Here is a 19,379-nt window from a genome sequence, read left to right on the forward strand (position 1 = left end):
AGACACTTAACCCCAAATTGCTCCCGTTGCTGTGCCAACGGTGTATGAATGTGAATGAATGGTTAAATTCCTGTAAATGTTGCATAAGTACAGTCCATTTACCATTCAATTTAACTAGTTTGGAAGATAATCGTGGTCCAGTATGCCACTTGCACAAGTGTGATGTGGAAACCTGAAGCCTCCAGTGCACATACACTGAAAATGTACAGAAAATGTACTTTTCGGACTCTGGATTTTGCAATGAGAGAGAGGAAGAGAAGTGTGTGTCTAATGAGGTAATTGATCTTATTTATTGAGGAAAGACCACATTAGATGCAAATGATTCAAAGCTGAGTATTTTATGTGTCTTAAAGTATATCTGAGAAGGGGTCAATAAACTATGTTATATATTTATTTAGAAGCTGGACCTTTCCCCCTATGACTGTCTCCATCTGGTGTCTGAAAGCCACCTGCTGCCTCCTCTGAGCTCGACCCCTCCACTGCTTATCAGTGAACAGCTTGCAGCCAGAACACTGAAAATGCCTAAAGTAAATCTAAAGCAGCAATGCTTCACATAGATAATTCTCCATGAGGTGTATTGGAAGAGCCAGATGTATGCAGAGAAATATGTTTTGGACACATAATACTTCAGCTTCCATCAAACCACTCAGGTTTCTTTTGTTATAGAATATTAAGAAATGATCTGATATAGGCACAAGACTATTTTTAAGCAAGCAGAATAAATATTTCTGCCCTAACCCTCTCACATCATGACTTACAAAATGATCACTTTATTAGGTACAACAAAAAATGTTATTCTTGTGACACTTTGCCAACAAAAATAAACAAACACATCCATGGTCAGGATGCATCACGTTTAATAAAGAAGCATTTTAGTAAACAAAAATATTTTTGACACAAAAAATTGAAATCAACATCTTATGGATTTGAAGAACTGGGGTCTTAGCTTGTATGTTTGGTCGAGTCCTGTTTGGTATGAAAGATACAGGATGGTGTGAATGTTTCTGTATAAGTTAACTATCTGAGAGTAAAAATGTACACACTGGTGGCTCTTTAACTATTGCTTAAGTACGTGGTAAAGATACAATAACTAAACACGTGTTAACATATCATGTGGATGTTGTTTGTTACACAATGTGGAGATTTAGTACAACAGTCAGTTGTATCTTTTTATGGTGATTCTTCATTTGCTATGATGGCACCAAGTTCTTTTTTTTGTGCATGGACTTTCAGAATGCACCCATGATGCACGTTGTGGTTTATGTGTGTTTAAGGGGGCTCCTAATATTGATGTTCTACTAATAAAATCCCTTTGCTTAGATTATTGTCACTTTTTCTTTCACATTTGTAGCGAATTCCTAATTAGAAAAAATATAGTTTTATGTTTCGAACTTTAACTTAGCATTAAAAAACATAACATTTATTTTACAACAATACTAGATTTACTCAGGAAGTAAAAAGACTGATGATGATGACATTTCATATTTTAATGTCCTTTCAGAAAAGCCTGACAAATATATTTATGTGAGAAAAACAACCTAACAAAGGAGCCACTGAAGTCTCAAGCAAGTAATGGATAATTATATAAGTAATGAATTTCTCAATTGTTTCTAAATTGGTTCAAAATACTTAAACCATCAGTTATGAATGAACATTTCTGGCTGCACTTGAGATGATAAAGTTATTAAATATTGCTGAAGATTGAAAAATGTTGATTTGAACAAATTGAGCTATTTCCCCTCTTGTCCTGAACTATTTATTAGAGAATTAGTTTATTATTGCAGTGTATGATATGTTAACTCATAATTAGAATATTCAGTCCCTTAACCACTACTTAAGCATGAATTAAAGACCCATAAAATGTAAGTGATGTAAAATGTAAGTAAATGTAAGTGAGTTTGTTTGAATCAGTCAGCTCCTTCGGTGCCGACTGCAGCCACTGCTGAAACATAGTACGGTCCTTCTTTCAGGTAGGTCTTTAGACGGATGTAATGCTGGCTACCCAGTATTGTTGCTGCTGTTGATGAACTCACAAGTGACCCCACCAGTTCAAACTTGGCATCTTTGGCCTCCTTGGTCTGACCCGCTGAACGATCCAAAATGAACTCCATGAAACCAGGACTGCTGATCATTAACTTCTGACCCCATGGCTGTGTGGAAATGGCCTGGAAAACACACACAAATATTCATTGATGATAATTATCACCCAACTGATGTTGATGTCAGCGATATGAACCTGCTCTACACTCACAGTGAATATCCGCAGAGCCCCACAATGCAGCTCCGGGAACGGCTGAGTGCTGATGTTATGAATCATGTCTATGGGTTGGTTAGACAAAAGGCGGAACCAGGACTCAGTCAGGGCCAACAGGTCTTCTGTCTGCTGCTCTGGCTGGAAAAAATATCAGAAATCAAAAAATGTATTGCGTAAGCTAGGACATATGTCTCTTGACGACTTTTAAAGACACTAGAAATTCCTTATGTGTGCACACACATACCTGCAGAGTGAGCAGTTGTGATATGGCCTCCAGGCTGCGCACTCTGAGATCTGTAGCTCCGGAGCTGGCCAGCTGGCTCATTCTTAACAATACTGCCTTAAATTTTTCTCCTGGTGACGCACAGAGAAAAAGTACATAGGACCACAAGACATCAGCTGAAATAGTAAGTGCACTTGCCACTGTCGCCAAGTCCTTGCCCATGTGGGAATGTTGGGTCTCTTTATATTAAATTAGGGAGTCTAGACCTGCTCTGTGTAATGTGCCTTGAAACATCTTTTGTTGTGATTTGGCACTATATAAATAAAGATTGATATTGTTTGATTCAGACTGCTGAAGTATCACACTAGTTTTAGCTGTGGAATCTGTGGAACTGAGTTAGAGTCGAATCTTTTCACATCATGTACCGACAGCCATCAGTAGTTCTTTAAATTTACATATGGGTGTGTCGGTATCGTATAAATGTGAACCTAATGCATTATTCATCAAAATAAGAAAAAAATATGCTATTTGATTGCACTGTTTATCACAGATCAGATTCATTCTGTTTACTGAAGATATTTCCCTGTGGTGTTTCCCACATCTTATAATCTGATGAAAAGTGAAGAGTAGAGGTTTTCAACAGTGTAATTATAAAACATCAAATTATACAAACAACGATCTAACCTGTTTTCTGCAGGACCTGCTTCCCTTCCACGGTAGTTCCAAGTAAGCCCAAAGTATCAAGGGCCACTCCGATCATCACAGGGTCTGGGTCCATAGCCATCTCAAACACCTTGTTCTGAAAGACCGGGTAGGTTTCACAAACCTGTTGGGGGCTGTCCATAATGGCCAGGTTCCCAAAGAACTTCACCAAACCTGCAGTGTGGGTGAATAATAAAACATCAAACAATCCAATTAAAACAACACTTGAAGGTTCTATATGTAGGATTGTGAAGCAAATTATGTATTAATTGTTTTTTATTGTCAATGAGTGACATGGGTACTAATGTAAATTGTGAGCTTCCCGACTTTCATGGTTTTCTGTAACAGCCTGTGGACTGTCTATTTGAATTACCCACGCAGGATTTTCCATGACAATTCAAAGGATGTGATGTTTTGCGTGCTCCCGAAATGGTGTTATGACTCAGGTAGCTGTCCCCATTGGTCATGACACATTTCACAACAAAACACTGCCACAATGACCAGTCGCCCACTCCCGAGCACACACGGCTAAAACATTATTTCATCGACCAATGCTGCAGAAAACAAGCTACAGAGAGCAAAAGCAGAACATAACTTACCCCCTTTTTTTTTTTCTGTTGGTAGTAATAAGCATACATTTCACAACAAAACCGCAGTGCGTTGCTCTTTAGTCACAGTTTGTTGCTCCTCGGCCAGAGCACATTGTTTCCCAGCCACAGACTGTTGGTCACCAGACACAGCATGTCGCTCCCCAGCCACAGCTCACTGGGCCTACCAGTGTTTTGTAAACACAATTTGTAAAAATAAACGTTGGTGGTTTGCAGGTCGGGTCAGGTTTGGGTGGTTGATGAACGCATATTTTTGCAGGTTGGGCAGTGCAGATACGCTCTCACCAGTCAGCAGCCACAATGTACAGTAGCCTCTGTATGTGTTTGTGTGTACAGCAGTGGACCTGCAATAGTCTCACACTCCGAGCATGCAAGCTTTACGGTTCCTACATATAGAACCTTTAATCTAAACTTTAGTATGTTTTCAACTGACTTCAGCAGAAGGAATTAGATAGGACTGTCAGGATTTTCTAAGGTGACTCACCTGGAAGATAGAAGGAGGAAAATGGGTCAGTTTCCGCTCCTCTAATCATGTTGGAGACCTTGTCCATTATACCCTGTTGGGCCAAGTACTGCCGGCCATGCAGACTGTGGGCTAGAGTTGTCACCATCTCAATGGCTGTGGCCCTGAAAAAAAAGATAAAAAAAACAGACACAGAAGTAAAGCCACTTAGGGTTATGCGGTGAAAGTAGGAGAGAGTTAGTCAAGTAAAGTTTCAGGTACTTCCAGACAGCATCATATTACCTTATTAATACATCATCTCCTGTCAGTTCTCCAAGCAGCTGAGAAATGAAGCTGCTGTTGGCACAGTAACCGAGGGAGATGGGAGACACAGACGAGATTTCCACCACCAGCTGCAGGCGCAAATAAGAACAAGTCAGTCTACTTGTTTTATATGAACTACATAAAACACATACATATATTATGAGATATATCAGAGAGCAAAAACAGAAACAACAGAGATTCGGAATAAACTAAATCTTTCCATGAAATGAGTGATGTAGTGTGCACAGGCAGCTACAGAAGCTGTGATGACTGCAGCAAGAAAAAAAAAAAGCTTCAAGTCATTCAGCTGTCTCTGTGTGCATGCTTACAAGCTCAGCTGACATAAATCAAAAATCAAAGTCCCACATTCTGACATACTGCCCACTGATTTCTTCAAAAATAAATGTCACTGACAAAGCTGCATGTCAGAAAAAGGTTGCTGCTCTCACATCATCAACCACAACAAGACATATGTGAACGTACCTCATATATTCTGTATCTGATGATGTCACTTGTGGCCATCACATCCTTCATAACTTCCAGCAGGTCGCTGTGGAACAGTTTGTCTAAACCAGGTTTGGAGTGACTCAGTTTGGACAAGGACTGGATGGCCTGCAGAACAGAACAGTTAATGCACACACTATATAGATTTGTGATGCCATGAGGGAAAATGACAGTGTGTGTGTCATTACCTGCTTGGCCACAGCTATCTTCTCTTCTCTGATGCATTGGATCACTCCTCGAAGAACTTCCTGGTTGTTGAGTATTTCTGTGGCAGCTTCGGCATGCTCTACCATTCGACCAATCTGACAGTGAAAAACAAAAAATACTTAATATGATTGCTCTTTTTTTGGTACCATTTTTCTGTGTGAGTTGCTTACCTGTGTCAAAGCCAGTATCTTAACAATTTCTTCAGGATGGGTCAAACCTCCCTGCAGCTCTGCTCTGTAGTTCTGGGCCAAGTGCAAAGGGCTGAGAGCCATTAAGATGCGTTCAAGGATGTCCACACACAGCTCAACCTGCTCCCTGTGAAAACAGATCATATTAGCAGCTTAAAAGTTGTTTTTGTTTTTTTTGTTTGGCTTACAATATAGACATTGTCTCTGTAGATAATGACAATGAAGTGTTTACAGCTTTAGATTTGGGGTGTTTGAGGACAAAGGTGCAGGAATTGTCAGTGTCCTCCACCCATTGCCCACAACTTGAACGGCTGTGTTTCCTTGCACGTCTATAAACATCCTCAAACACCTAAAATATATTAGTCAGCACTTTCATTTTCACATGTTGTTTAATCTTAAATTCGATAATCTGGAGAATATTCCTTAAACAGCAGAAAACGTGTCAACTGAACTGTAGCCACTTAGCTGGCTTGCACAGATCAAATGTAGCCTGTTTAGCTAACTAACTCACCCTACAATTATGTTTACCTGCTGTTCAACAGAGTGACTCATCAGATAATGTCACAGACTTTGCCAAACATAGCATCAAACCAACCTTTCACTGGAGTTTAAGAGAGTGAATATAACATCCAAACGCTGTCCGCTCACTGAGTCTCTCACGGCGCTGAGCGGGATCGATAACAGGGCTGTTTTTAAACTCTGCAGCTCTTCAACTGGGTCTTCAACTTGGGAGATTTCCTCCAGTAAACTCTCTATAGTGGCAGTCATAGTTTCTAGTGTTTGGGGAAAGTGCCGACATATGTGTCCGGGTGTCCGCCTATTGTCAAACGTGACTTCTTTTTCTTCTTCTTCTTACTCGACGTCATTGACGCGGTTGATATCCAACGTTACGGCGCCTTACTGCCACCTGCTGGGCTAAAAGCGGAGGTACGATTGATTTACGATAAGTCCTTTATTTCGGATATTCTTTCAACTTGTCCACTACAATTTATAGTTAAAACACATTTTACAACGACTTGACACCCATCAATGCTCCCTAAGTTTTTTGTTAAATACGTTCCTCCTCTTTTTTTCTTCTTGTTTTTACTACAAAGAGGCTGTAGACTTTAGGAACTCACAATTCTACCTCAGTAAGGGCTACAAAGTTGTACTTTAAGAGTCGGTACTGGTACACAATCAATCAGTCGATCAATCAATCAGTCAGTCAATCAATCAATCAATCAATCAATTAACCAGTCTTTATTTATCTAGCGCCAAATCACAACAAAATTCATCTCAATTTAATTTAAAATAGACCCAACATTCCCCCATGAGCAAGCACTTGGTGACAGCGGCAAGGAAAAGCTCCCCTTTAATGAGAAGAAACCTCAGGCAGAACCAGGCTCTAGGTGGGCAGCAATCTGCCTTGACTGATTGGGCTTAAGGGAAAGAGAGCAAAAGGGAGAAGACAGAAAGAAGGAGAAGAGGGAGAAATAAAGAGGAAAAGGAGAAGAGGAGAGGAGTGGCATAGTGACAAAAAAATGCACAAATCATGTAAATTGTCTATGCATTGTGTTCAGTGTCTATAGATTTGATTTTCATTACTTAATTTTTTATATAAGCTAATGACTATACATGATGCATGGGTAAGTTTAATTACTTAACAGTATATACGTAGTAGGTAAACCTACTGCAGCATCACCTGGAAGACTTACAACACTGAAATGCATAATATTAAACAATAAATATCAATAGACCAATTATTTATGTTTTAGAAGTTCGGTGAAAACCCTCTTTCTCATAATCTGTCTTTGAGGTACAGAGCCAGCAAATTTCCATTGAAAAGGTGAATTCAGTCTTTGTGTTACCATGCAAATATGAATGATTGACCACCTATTCAATATTAACGTCCAAAGGAACATGAAGACATTTTTACATGTATAGATTTAGATATACACATAAGGCATATGAGGAAAAGAAAGAAGAAAGTAAATTAAACATTAAAGTTTGAAATGTGATTCCATGAGGGGATACAGTATGACACAGAACGCTCTCCTCTTCATGAGGCATGTGACTCAGGGTTGGGGTGCAGGGTTACATGTTGCTAGAGTTTCATGAAAGTGGAAACCCTGTCTGTCAGCTAGTGTTGTTGTAGAACTGACAACAGCGGGAAGTTCTCTGATCCAAAAGGCCAATGCCCACGGAGAAACAACAAGGTGTCATGCAGGTAAAGTGTTCTTTTGTTTATGAGTTTTAGTTTGACCTTTATGGAAATTCATTCTCTTTCTCTGTCTCATGCTCCAGTTCTCTCTGTGCAAGCTGCGTACCCACCAGTGGTGTTTCCTCCTCTTCAATGTGCTGCTCTTCCATGCCCTGTTGTTTGGGGCTGACCTTGTTGAGGAGTACCTCCTGCAGCCTACACCTGGCATCTACACAGATGGTGCGGTTGTTGATGTAAGGGAGAAAGCAAGGAAACTGGACCTGAGCAACGCCAGGGAGAATGTGTCTCAAGCCTACCCCATCCCTAACCCTAATGCCTGCAGAAACTCTGACCTCTTCTTGCTCACTCTTATCTTCAGCTCACCAGCTAATATCACCCAGAGAAACACAATCAGGAGGACATGGGCCAACCAAACACACATCCAAGGTTTCCCGGTGCAGATATTGTTTTTCTTAGGATCAACTCCGACTTCCACTGCACAAGAAGCCCTCATGAGAGAGTCTGACCGACATGGGGACATGGTTCAGGGTCATGCTGTGACTGATTCGTCCCTCCGTGGTCCAACAGAGAGGACAGTGCTGGCACTCCGCTGGGTGGTCACATTCTGTCCTGTGGCACGCTTTGTTCTGCTGACCCAAGACTCTGTGTTTGTTAACCTCCCTGCAATCGGAGGCTACCTGCTCGGGTTACACAGGCACCCCGAGGACCTTTACCTAGGCAGAGTGATCCAGAGAGACTCCCCTGACAGGAACCCCTCCAGCCCCAGCTACCTGCCCCCAGCTCTCTACCCTGAGAAGTACCTGCCTGAATACTGTGATGGAACAGCCTATGTTCTATCGCAGGATGTAGTCCGAAAAGTGTATGTGGCATCTGCAGCGGTCCGGGCACCTGTACCAGCTGATGTTTTTGTTGGCCTTTGTGCTCAGAAGGCTGGTGTGGCACCAACACACAGTGCCAGGTTCTCAGGAAGAAAACACATCCGCTACAACGCCTGCTGCTATCGCTATCTGTTCAGCTCAGCAGGAATGAAGAGTCAGGAGCTGGAGACAATATGGGCAGATTTGGGGCAGAAGGGTGGAAGATGTTCACTGTTAAAGACCTACTATGGCCTGGTGACATGCAAGGCCCTCACATACCTGGATAAACTGTCTTTCTTCAACTCCCAGGGTCAAGATTGATCCGATGGTTTACTGTGTGTGTGTGTGTGTGTGTGTGTGTGTGTGTGTGTGTGTGTGTGTGTGTGTGTGTGTGTGATTAGCTCTTGAGTGTGTTTGAAAAAGAGGCTAAAAGGAAGTGGCAATGAAATTAAAAAAAGAAAATAGGTTTGTTGTCCATGTGCACATAGGTTTGATAGATAGATCTGTGTTAATCTCAAAGTGGTTTTGTATGACAACATAGATAACTATTATAAGAAAAGATACAACTTTGTTTGTTCCACAGTTTCAGATTTATATAAATAACATTTCATTACAAATCCTACTTCTAACAGGGTACAGGAAACAGGCCTTTTTTCTTTGAATGAATTTTGCATATTGCATCTGAATGACATGAAGTCAATAAAACTCAATTATTATGCTTATTTTTCCACAGAATCAGATGATTGTAAGATTATATGTTCTGGATTAATGGTCAGCAATATTCTCTTATAATAATTGCATCGATTGAGAGTAAAGATATTTTATAAATAGTAATTTTTGAAGAATAGGCTGATTGTGATGAATCAGTTTATTTTTTATAAGGGAAACGGGAGCAGCCTCTTCGAACAGCAACATTGCCAAAAACATGAATAAAATGGTCTACCAGAGAAGGGCTGTGAGACATGTTTTGGTTTTGAGAAAAAAAAAGGAAGGAAAACAAACCACTCTAAACTAAGCAGTAATTTACATAAAAATACGGTTTTGGCAGAGTTGAATTTTACAGATTCTAGTCATCCCCATGTTTTAAAAGCCCTGCACATCCATACACGCATTTTCAGTTATTCTGGCTGATTAGACTATTGCCCAGGCTGAGATTAGGTGGAGATATAATGGGAATGGACATTTTTTCCCACAGAGGACATTTTGGCATGTCACAGTTGGAAAAATACAGGCGTAAATAATCAAATTAATGATTGCTGAATTCCTTTTGGTTTCAGGGTTAATGTTCCCACTGGTGCTTCTCCTGCAATGACAGATCAAAATGTCTGCTGGACATTTTTTGGGGGAAAGATGCCTGTAATAGTGATAAATAATATATATTTTTATATATAAACTTCATAACTTAATGATGTTTTTTACAGACATTTAGACTTGGTGCCCCAATACCAGTGCTAGATCTGTCCAGATCAAAAGGGAATACAAACCTAATTAATGCTGTTTATTGTGCTTTTACTCGTAAGACAAGCCAAAATGTATGTTTTGAAAAAGGCTTAATGATGTCCTGTTAATATGTGCAACAAAACAAGCTGGTGAATCAGGTAGGAGGTGTCAGTCAAGTGCAGTGTGTGCATCGCCATACAGTCCTAATAATACGTCTTAATTGAACACACCTGTGTACGTGGACATTGATTGTGGAGGGTACCTAGGCCTTGAGTTAAGATAATTGTTAAAAGAAAGTGTTTATCATAAGAATCTGAACCTTGGTAATATTCATCATCTATAACATAAACACTGGAAATTACTTGAAAATATTGCATTTTTAAAATATCTATAAGAAGTGTTGCAGTCAAAATAATGAGAAAATGATATTTTAGTTTATATAACAATTTGGCATTTGCATAAGTGCAAGCACATTGAAATTCTTGCACAATAAAAGTTGTTTACATCAATTCCAGGCTAAGACAATTCAATGCAACACACCAAGGAGGACATCTAGTGCCCAATATGAGGTATAGCAACAAACTGCCTGTGCACTAAAATAACATAGTGTGTTTTTTTTCAGCCTGCATAAAAATCTTTCATTGGAAATCTGGGGATCTCTTATTTGGAATTGCAGTACAGATATATTTCCCAATAATATTATTGATGTCTAGGCAGGTCGTGAAGTTTACAGGAATCACTAATCATGTCAATAATCAGTAAACATCAGTAAACAGTTACCAGAATCGTCATTTGGGCATTGAAACAAATGTGTCTACCCTTCTGTTCTAGAGTAGAGAGATTTATATTATTATTATTATTACTCTTTTAGTGTGACTGAAAGGTGTGAGCACACAACAGGTGGTGCTAGAAATTAGTCTTTCTCACTTCCATTTTTTATTTCCAGCAACTTTGTGTCCTTTAAATGGGGCCTAAACTACTAGTTTGCTCCTTAAATTTCAGAGGCCAAGCTTTCAGAGGAAAGTTTGGCCACGGTCCCGGTGCAACGAGTTGACCAAACAAAATGTTTGGGTGTTCTGCAACACTTTTCTCTTCTGTTTTCCTGCCAGTTTGTTCACACAGCAACACTCTACTCCACCTTGGCCAGGTTCCATTGTGTCTGAAAAGCATTCCCTGGCTTGCTGTCTCCCCACATCAGGCCAAGGTATTCAAAGAATAACATCTCAGCATGTCTATAGTCCTTCTGGCTGGTGACCAATCATAGCAACAAATTGATTGGCATACCATCAGTGTGAACCCAGATCGCTCTCCAGGATTAATCTGGATTAATTAGCATCAACACCTTCAATCATTCTTAATCATGATCCCTGGCCTCTCACCGCTCTACCTGGTCTCACTGTCTACTCTTAAACAACTGGCCCTATGGCCCCTTCAGTTTTAGACCGTTGTCATTTAATGGTCACAACCATTCCACTTGTTCCTGTAGAGTACCTGAATAGCAACCGGTCTTATCTGAATACTCTGCTGGGGAGACTAGGATGTTTGTATTTTTATATTTTTCAAGTTTGTATGTTTGTATTACACTAAAAAAACTTTTAAAATCCCCCTCCACTCAAATATGTGTTTTGCTCATAGTACCTTCAGATATATGTTTGAGCTTCACTATGCAGAATAATGTATGTGAAGAGTTTGACATTCAAAGGCTGTTTTCACATTCATCTGCTGAAGAGGAAATTTTCTCTGTACTTATCTTAAATCTGAGCTTAAAGCATGTACTTATGCCTGATTTCTGACATCACTACTAGTTTGGAAGCCAGTCATCATCTGGTGCGCAGCTTCCACAAGTACAGTATGATGTGGAAACTTGAGGCCTCCAGTGTACAAACACTGGAGATATCTTTTGTTCAGCAGTTAAACTTTTTGAAATCAACAGTGTTGGAAGGGAGAGGAGATGATGCCATGTTAAGGATTTTAACATGGCACTTATATTTTTTGTGAAAAAAAAAATCAGACACACATTACTATTCCAGGTAGAGTATTTTATATCTCAATACATGTCTGGAGAGGATCTTTAGGGAAGCATCTCAACACATACAGAAATAGTTAAACATTTTGGGAAATGCACTTATCTCCTTTCTTGTCAAGAGTTACACAATAATTAGTTAGCTCAGGAGGTGTTCGACATTTTTATCATTGGAGAGTCAGCCTAGCTGTTGCCCCCTGCTCCAAGTTTTTATGGTAGGCTAAGCGAACGGTCTCCTGGCTCCTTCTTGTCTAACTCTGTAAAAAATGCTATTTAGCAAATTTCCCAAAATGTTTACCTATTTCTTTAAAATAAGGTACTTGGCAAGGTGTAACTTGTGTCCTCATGTCCACAAACACAAAAACATTCTTTACTTGAGCCCAAGTGCTCAAACATGTTTGTTTTCTTGTTTCTGTGCAATTGAAAAAGTTGCCAAAAGCATTTGTGAGCACAATTATTCTTTCAGCAAAGTCATCAACATAACCTCCTGGCTCAAAAACACAGTTTCTAAAAGAAAGTGGAAACAAGGTCCGCAGAGCGGGAAAGCCATCGGCCTCCCAAACCTCATGTACACTCTAATGCACGCACGCACACACGGACACACAGCCTGCAGAGATTGTTAATGTGAGGTCGAGGGGTCGGTAAACTGCACGTGGGTGGTGCAGAGCTCTAATGAATGCCTCCCCTCAGAGAGATGCATCTCTGTAGAGAAGGACTCATCAAACCAGAGAAACACTGTTTTATTTAGACTGTTTATACTGACGGAAGAATTCTGGGGCTCTGCAGCCACGGCCTCTGATTTGAGGGAAGGGTCAGTGGGAGTCAATGTCTCATCTGATGAAAGAAATAACTGTCATTTTAATTTCGTGTGTATGTGCACATGTGTCATTCATGAAAGCATACAGTGTGTGTTTTAATACATGAGTGTGCAATCCTCCAAGATTCACATGAGCTTTATGTTCAGAGCAGAGGCTCAGTATTCATGTGGCCCTCCTGCCCACGTTCATTTACGTAGAAGCTGTAACCTCAAGGATAAACCCTCTTCTTTGACGACTTATGTGGTTTCTTCTCCTTTCCCTTTTCGTAAACGCCATAATGTTTCCTTGTGGGTTTGGTAACTTTGCCAAGCCATTAGTTTGTGCCTCTCATACAGCGCAGTTGCTTCTGACTTCTTGTGTTTTAATTATGCATTCTATAGCTTTTGGCTCTTTTTTCTCCGTCCATTGCTCCGTCTGGATGATATTAAATGCATTAAACATGAAAGGTTTCAGGACATTTCTCTGTGTAACAGGTCCAAGTTGCATAGAATCGATAATTTCTATTAACAGTTAACACAGTTCTCTACATCTTATTTTGGGGCACAATTTGAAGCTAAACTTTCTATCTTAATGAGAGATTATTCTGAACCTGGCTGCACGGGAGATGTTATGGGAAGCTCAAGACAGAATAATAGTCCAAATTCCCCCAGCATAACTCGACCCTACTGAGACTTTCTGTAATTTTCATCAGCCTACCGTTTCTCCTGGTGCCAGCTATGTAGTTCTATGTGCTTGTTTTTGCTTCAACACAATCAAGAGTCATCTAAAATGCTTGAATCAGCCTTTTAAAAAATGGCATGATGTGTTTAATCTGAGAATGAAAACTCCTCTTCATGTCATTTGATGTATATTTTTATATCTCCCAACATTTCCAGAAACATTATGAAGGACATGACCTTGGCTACAGTCCTGCCATCTCCTTTTTCTTTTCTGGTAGGTTTGCATGTGGTCGGCTCCTTTTTTGAGTTGTGCCAAGACTTGGACATTAGTGGGCTGTCCATCCAAAATGATGAAATCTTTTGGCAATTGCTTTTGGTACTACTAGCTCTCTCCTCCAGTGGGCCGGGCCTGTCAGCTTGCTGAGGCACTGACTGATTTATTCAAGGGATCCTCAATCACTGCTGTCAGGATCAGCGCTTGGGTGGAGGCTCAGTCTGTAATAGAGTAGATCAGATTGCATGTTATTAGAGGCTTGTACTGTATTTGCTGATGGGCTCTGGTGTGGCTATAGTGTCTTCCCCTCTACTTTGTCTCAAACGCTCACTGCCAGATGATCAAGACATCTGCTAACACTCTAATGCTCCATTATATAGCTACCATTTTTGGGTTGCGTATTACATTGAAAAGCATGCAAACCAAAGAAAATTTTGTTTAATCAAACATCAGGACTACTTTAAAGTATTTTTAGTTTATAGTTCATTTGGATTCCCATCAGTTGTTACCTTGGCAACAAGCACTCCTCCTTGGGTCCATATTAAACTATATACTGTATTTATAGTACTGTATATACAGTTGCAATATCATCATTACACCCAACCCAATACAAATAAATCAAATATATGACATACAACCATTGAATAGAACAATTGATAGTAAAACATAAAAAATATCTCTCTTTATTTGCAAATCCATACTGCCAAAAAAAAGTTAAAGCTTATTTTGATAGACATTATCAAACTTAGACTCAGACTTATTTTATAGACAGCATATAAACACTTAACAAATTATGTTACCATTATTAACACATCATAATGTAGTTGAAATCGTATGGAGACTGTCTTTTAAGGAATAAAGTCAGTGCTGCATAACCGTCAAAGTGCTCCTGCTTCTTTGCAAGTTTTTCTGTTTGTTCACATCTTATAGACATAGTATTGACACTTTTAAAAGTGTAGTGTATTGGATTTAGTTGCATCTAGTGGAACAGACCTTAATTAGCGTATAATTGCTGAAAATAACAATTATGTTTTCGTTAGCTTAGAATGAGCCTTTTATATCTACATAGAGAGTGGGTCCTCTTCCACAGAGCCCGCCATGATGCACCAACATGTTTCTACAGTAGCCCAGAACAGAGACACCAAACATTCACTCCAGAGAGTGTTTTTTCCGCATGTTCTGTAGATTCTCCAACTCGTTTGGATGGGGCGGCGTGGGGAGAGGAATTCAGTTGATTGGAATCTGCAACCTCACCACTAGATGCCACTAAATCCTACAACTGGTCCTTTAAATGTTTAATAATGTATAAGTCAAAAATTATAAATTCTACTGTAAACAATACATTCCTGGTGTATAAATAGTTAATGAATTCATTAATATCCACAGTATAACATGGCTGAAATCATATGTAAGGATTTATGATGAACCACATATATGACACACACATGGAAATCCTCACAGTGTGTTATTAGACATAATTAACTGTTCATGCATATGTTCAAGTCATTCATTGGCAGGTTTATATGTATGTGAAAATAAATAAATAACCATATTAATGGCCGTTATATTACTATTAGAATAATATACAATAATGATTAATGACAGAGAATAACAGAGAATTATGAAGATTATTTTTATTTTTATACCATACTTATTTAATCTTCATATGTGAAAACATATTGTTGATATGTCTTCATATGCGTTCTTTAACAGCACATTATAAAGGGTTATAAGCCATGTTTTCATTGTTTATATATAGCTTCAAATGTTAAATAAGGGTTGTTAAAGTAAAGTCATAACAATTCTTGAAATATGATCCAATAAAATATGGATCTCTGCATGTTTAGTTTATTGTTTTGGTCTTTGGTTGATAATGTGGCTTCTCCTCACATGCCTCACATGATAATGCGCTATAAATCACTCTTCTGTTATAACAAGATTCACAGGACTGAATGTTTGAGTGTATTCACCAACGCTGAGCTAGACAGGAAAGGGTGAAGGAGAGTGAGAGAGACTATGTGCTTTTGTATGTGTAAGTGTTTTAAGCAGAGGGTTGACTTGTAATAACAGTAATTATAAAAATGGGCTTCCCAATAAAACCACCTCATTATCCAACACATCTTATTAAAGCTGCGTCCTCAGGAACTGACGTGTTATCAGTGTCCAGAATCCATGACATTGGCAAGGATAGCTGTCTGTAAGCACACTTGCACAATCTGTACGTCAAACCAAACCTCACACTTGTGGCTATGGCTGAGGTTTAGAGATCCAATAGAGAACATGGACCACAGATTTATGCTACTATACTTGGCAGTTGTGTGACTCAGACTTACAGTAAATGCATCCTACAACCTTATTCCTCACAGTTTTTCAATTCTGTCTTAAAACAACAGTCAGGTGTCCTTCTGAACACTGATACAGTGTTTTCATGCTGTTTTCTTGCAGCATGAACAGCATTGGGGGACAAAATCCACAGTCCTCATATCTATGTCAAAAATTTGTTTAAAGTTTATGTCAGGGTAATATGAGGCTTCAGCCATGTGAGTCAATTAAGTGAAATATATTTTCAAAATTTTCCCCCTTTCTGTCTTGAGTGTTTTACAGTTCCAATGCAGTTGAACGATTGTGACAAAAAAGAATGAATTTGGCTCTAAAAAGCAAGAAACTTTTAAAGACATCTACTTGACTTGACTAATTTGGACATCTGAAGCCTCAAATCAGCTTCAAATAAACTTTCAAATGCATTTTTTCACAGATGGGGGCTGTGAATTTTGTACTCCACCACATTGAAAATGCATTATGAAGGGATATCAGCAAGAAAATGTACTACACTTTTGGGAGTCTGATCATTGTTTTAGGACAGACTTGGAAACATTTAGAACTTCTCCTTTAATGGGAGACAATCTATGGAAAGAAGCCTCAAGTGAAAAGATAACGATGTCACTTTTATATTGCTCGCCAGCCTGCATGATGTTTCCCACAGTTTGGCCTCTATAATTTGAGTGTCTATCCTAAACGAAGGGCAGGGTAAATGAAAAACTGCATGGAGAGCATCTTAGCTGTGATTACCTGAGATGTGTTTTTTCTTCTTGACTGCCCTGCAAAGCACAAACAGCACACTGAAAAGCCATAGTAAATAATAATCACTCTTTATGTTACACCCGTTCTCCAGCTTTACATGTGTTGCACAGTAAAATTGGTAAAATTGGAGCGACAAAGTCACCCTTCACTCTTGTTACCTAAATTGCCTTAAGAGTTACCTCAAGTGTCTCTTGTTGCTTTCTAGCAGCCATCTGAAAGGAAGCGTATCTAAAGCTAAGGTCAGTGAAACAATCTTCTCTATTTCTGCTGGCCCCAGATCAGTGGTCCCATTGTCCTCCCTCAGAATGTGATCTTAATCTGACCTGAATGGAGTTTTGTTTCAGGGAGGACTTTCAACCAGCCAGACGTAAGACACGCTGCCAGTAAGCTGCTTTTCCATAGCAAGGACTGCAGGCAGAGGTTTCATACTGTAGCAGTGGGATTTGCTGCTGTTGGTCAGCGGGTTTTACTGGTGTTTTTTATCTCTGCATTATATCACGAAGGATCTTATAATACTTTTTATTGGTCTTACTTCCAGTGATTTATGTTGTGTTTGTACTGTAATTTACTTTTAATGAGATTCCTTTCCAACTTAATTCTTTATTTGAAGGAACTACAGCTTGTGAAAAACAGCTGAAAACATGCCTGTGCTAAAATCCTCACGGTCCATTGTCTCTTATTGAGGTTGTAATGATAGCTCTCACTTGGTGTGCTCAGCTATGCGAGCCCCAAATTATTCTGTCTGTTGGATCAGGTGCCAGTGAGCTGGTTTTGGGATTATTGTATCTTGTTAAGCCTCTTATTTTGTTTTCTTCTTCTTTTAATCCTGAAAGATCCATCATTTTCACTGCATTCACAGCTTTTTACATGTCTGCATCAGCACACCCAGACATGCATTGACGCAAGTGAGACAAGAAGATGAGTGGACAGACCAGAGTTAACAACCACCAGTGTGATGCTGGTACTATGAGGAGAGTCTGCTTCCAATGGCTCCAGGGATGTTTTAGAGTCCCGTCCACTCTTGACTAGTCAGCTGCTATGTAAAGAATGCTGGTGCTGCATCTGTATTGTCTGGGCAAAGGATCTTCGCTCATCTCATCTGGCTCCCATCCATAACAACCTGGTCATTACAGGGGGAGTAGCTGATGTCTTAAAGGGGTACTCCGCCAATTTAGTACATGAAAATCATTTTTCTGTCTATGAGTGGTACTACTAAGTCCTCAAAAACTTTTGCTAATGTCTTTATTACATAAAACCTGTGTTACTAACTGGGTGCATGGAGTTTGAGAGATGTGTGCATTTTCTATTCAAGATGTCTCTAATGAAAGATGCTATCGAGTTGTACTGTAGAATCCAATGTCACTATATGTGGACGAAGCATATCCGCTTCCTGTCGCTATGTAAGAGTGAAGCTCAAATATTGCCCTCACGGGAGTTGCCATCTTCTGTGTGTGTTGTCATTTGGAGCCAAAGCCCGCGCAGTAGAGTCAGGCGGCAGGGCGACGGCCCTGCGAGACACCCCCTCTCAGTTGTCTTGCTGCCTGACGGAGGTTTTAAAGCACTGTTAGAGCTGCCAAAAAAAATAGCAATAGGACAAAAATTATCTTTGGGAAAAATGTATTTGACGTGCATTCTGATTTCTTTTAGTCTGGCTCATGTCCCATCCACTTACATGAAAGAGGCGTGATTTATGGCTATACTGGGGGCGACCATGATTTTTTACTTTTGGGGAGCTGTCATGATGTCCATATTTATATACAATCAATGTTTGGGACCCGTACTTGGAGCTAAAAATCAGGATATCTCAGCCTTTTCTGCTCAAATTGTAATGATTTTTTACTCTGAACTTACTATATAGTACTGAGTACTATAAAAAAGACGTTGGACTGCCACTTCAAATATATTTATTTTTTCTGAATACAAACACTTCCTACAACAAAGTAATATTAATTTATATGGTTTATATGGTTTATATGGATATTTGTTGGTATATTCACTCAATTAGAGAATTTATAGTTAGAGACTGAATATGAGGATGATAAAAAAATTTTAAGGCAGATAATAATTAAATAATAGTCAGTTTTTACTCCAAACGTAGATTCTAAATGTAATTTGTTAAAGAAAATGTTGTCATACTAGACAAGAAAATACACATAGCATTTGCTAGAAAGAACTCAATAGTGGAAATTCAAAGGTGTTACTGTTTCAGAATGGCCAAATGCCTTTTTTCATGAATGTTCTTCATCTATTGTGGTTCCTTTGTAAACAGCTAAAACTATTTTTATGCAGCAGGAAGGATGGACAGTCCAGCTGGCATCTTCAGGGATACCCAGTGCAGGGTCCCTACTAAACTGTAAACAAGCAGCCGTATTCAGCAGATAAATTCCTTCACACTAGATTTTATGAGGGCTAGAATGAGTCATCTCATCCTCTCCTCAGTACACACTTTCAACTTGTGTGCTTTCACACTTTAGCACAAGGTGGCGAAGGATGTACAAGAGTTTGAGAAAAACAGAAAAAAAGAAGACATGTAAGAGACGCAAGGTGAGAGATGAAGTGAAGGATGAAAAGGCAA

At 39.4% G+C, this 19,379-nt stretch overlaps 2 protein-coding genes across 2 annotated transcripts; one reads left to right on the top strand and one right to left on the bottom strand.

The window, feature by feature from the left end:
• Window positions 1–845: 845 nt before the first annotated feature.
• Window positions 846–6,291, bottom strand: psmd5 (proteasome 26S subunit, non-ATPase 5). The gene is made up of 10 exons (XM_053339961.1): window positions 6,048–6,291; window positions 5,435–5,579; window positions 5,246–5,359; window positions 5,037–5,165; window positions 4,533–4,642; window positions 4,272–4,414; window positions 3,162–3,353; window positions 2,499–2,608; window positions 2,252–2,392; window positions 846–2,165 (listed from the first exon to the last, which is right to left on the bottom strand). Exons 1-10 carry the CDS (start codon window positions 6,218–6,220, stop codon window positions 1,908–1,910), a joined length of 1,515 nt encoding a protein of 504 aa, XP_053195936.1. The 5' UTR covers window positions 6,221–6,291; the 3' UTR covers window positions 846–1,907.
• Window positions 6,292–7,625: 1,334 nt separating this feature from the next.
• LOC128379856 (beta-1,3-galactosyltransferase 9) lies at window positions 7,626–8,830 on the top strand. The gene is made up of 2 exons (XM_053339496.1): window positions 7,626–7,658; window positions 7,736–8,830. The coding sequence occupies exons 1-2, from the start codon at window positions 7,626–7,628 to the stop codon at window positions 8,828–8,830; spliced, it is 1,128 nt and encodes a 375-aa protein (XP_053195471.1).
• The last annotated feature ends 10,549 nt before the right edge of the window (window positions 8,831–19,379 follow it).

Source organism: Scomber japonicus, chromosome 19 (assembly GCF_027409825.1).
Source record: "Scomber japonicus isolate fScoJap1 chromosome 19, fScoJap1.pri, whole genome shotgun sequence".
Lineage (NCBI taxonomy): Eukaryota > Metazoa > Chordata > Actinopteri > Scombriformes > Scombridae > Scomber > Scomber japonicus.

Bases quoted from the DNA above. Each gene is read 5' to 3' on its own strand.
- LOC128379856 (XM_053339496.1), top strand. From the start codon at position 7,626: ATGCCCACGGAGAAACAACAAGGTGTCATGCAG. The intron at 7,659-7,735 runs GTAAAGTGTTCT...CTCATGCTCCAG, and splicing joins AACAACAAGGTGTCATGCAG to TTCTCTCTGTGCAAGCTGCG.
- psmd5 (XM_053339961.1), bottom strand. From the start codon at position 6,220: ATGACTGCCACTATAGAGAGTTTACTGGAGGAAATCTCCCAAGTTGAA. The intron at 5,580-6,047 runs GTTGGTTTGATG...CTGTTTTCACAG, and splicing joins CTCTTAAACTCCAGTGAAAG to GGAGCAGGTTGAGCTGTGTG. The intron at 4,643-5,036 runs GTACGTTCACAT...TTGCGCCTGCAG, and splicing joins TCAGATACAGAATATATGAG to CTGGTGGTGGAAATCTCGTC.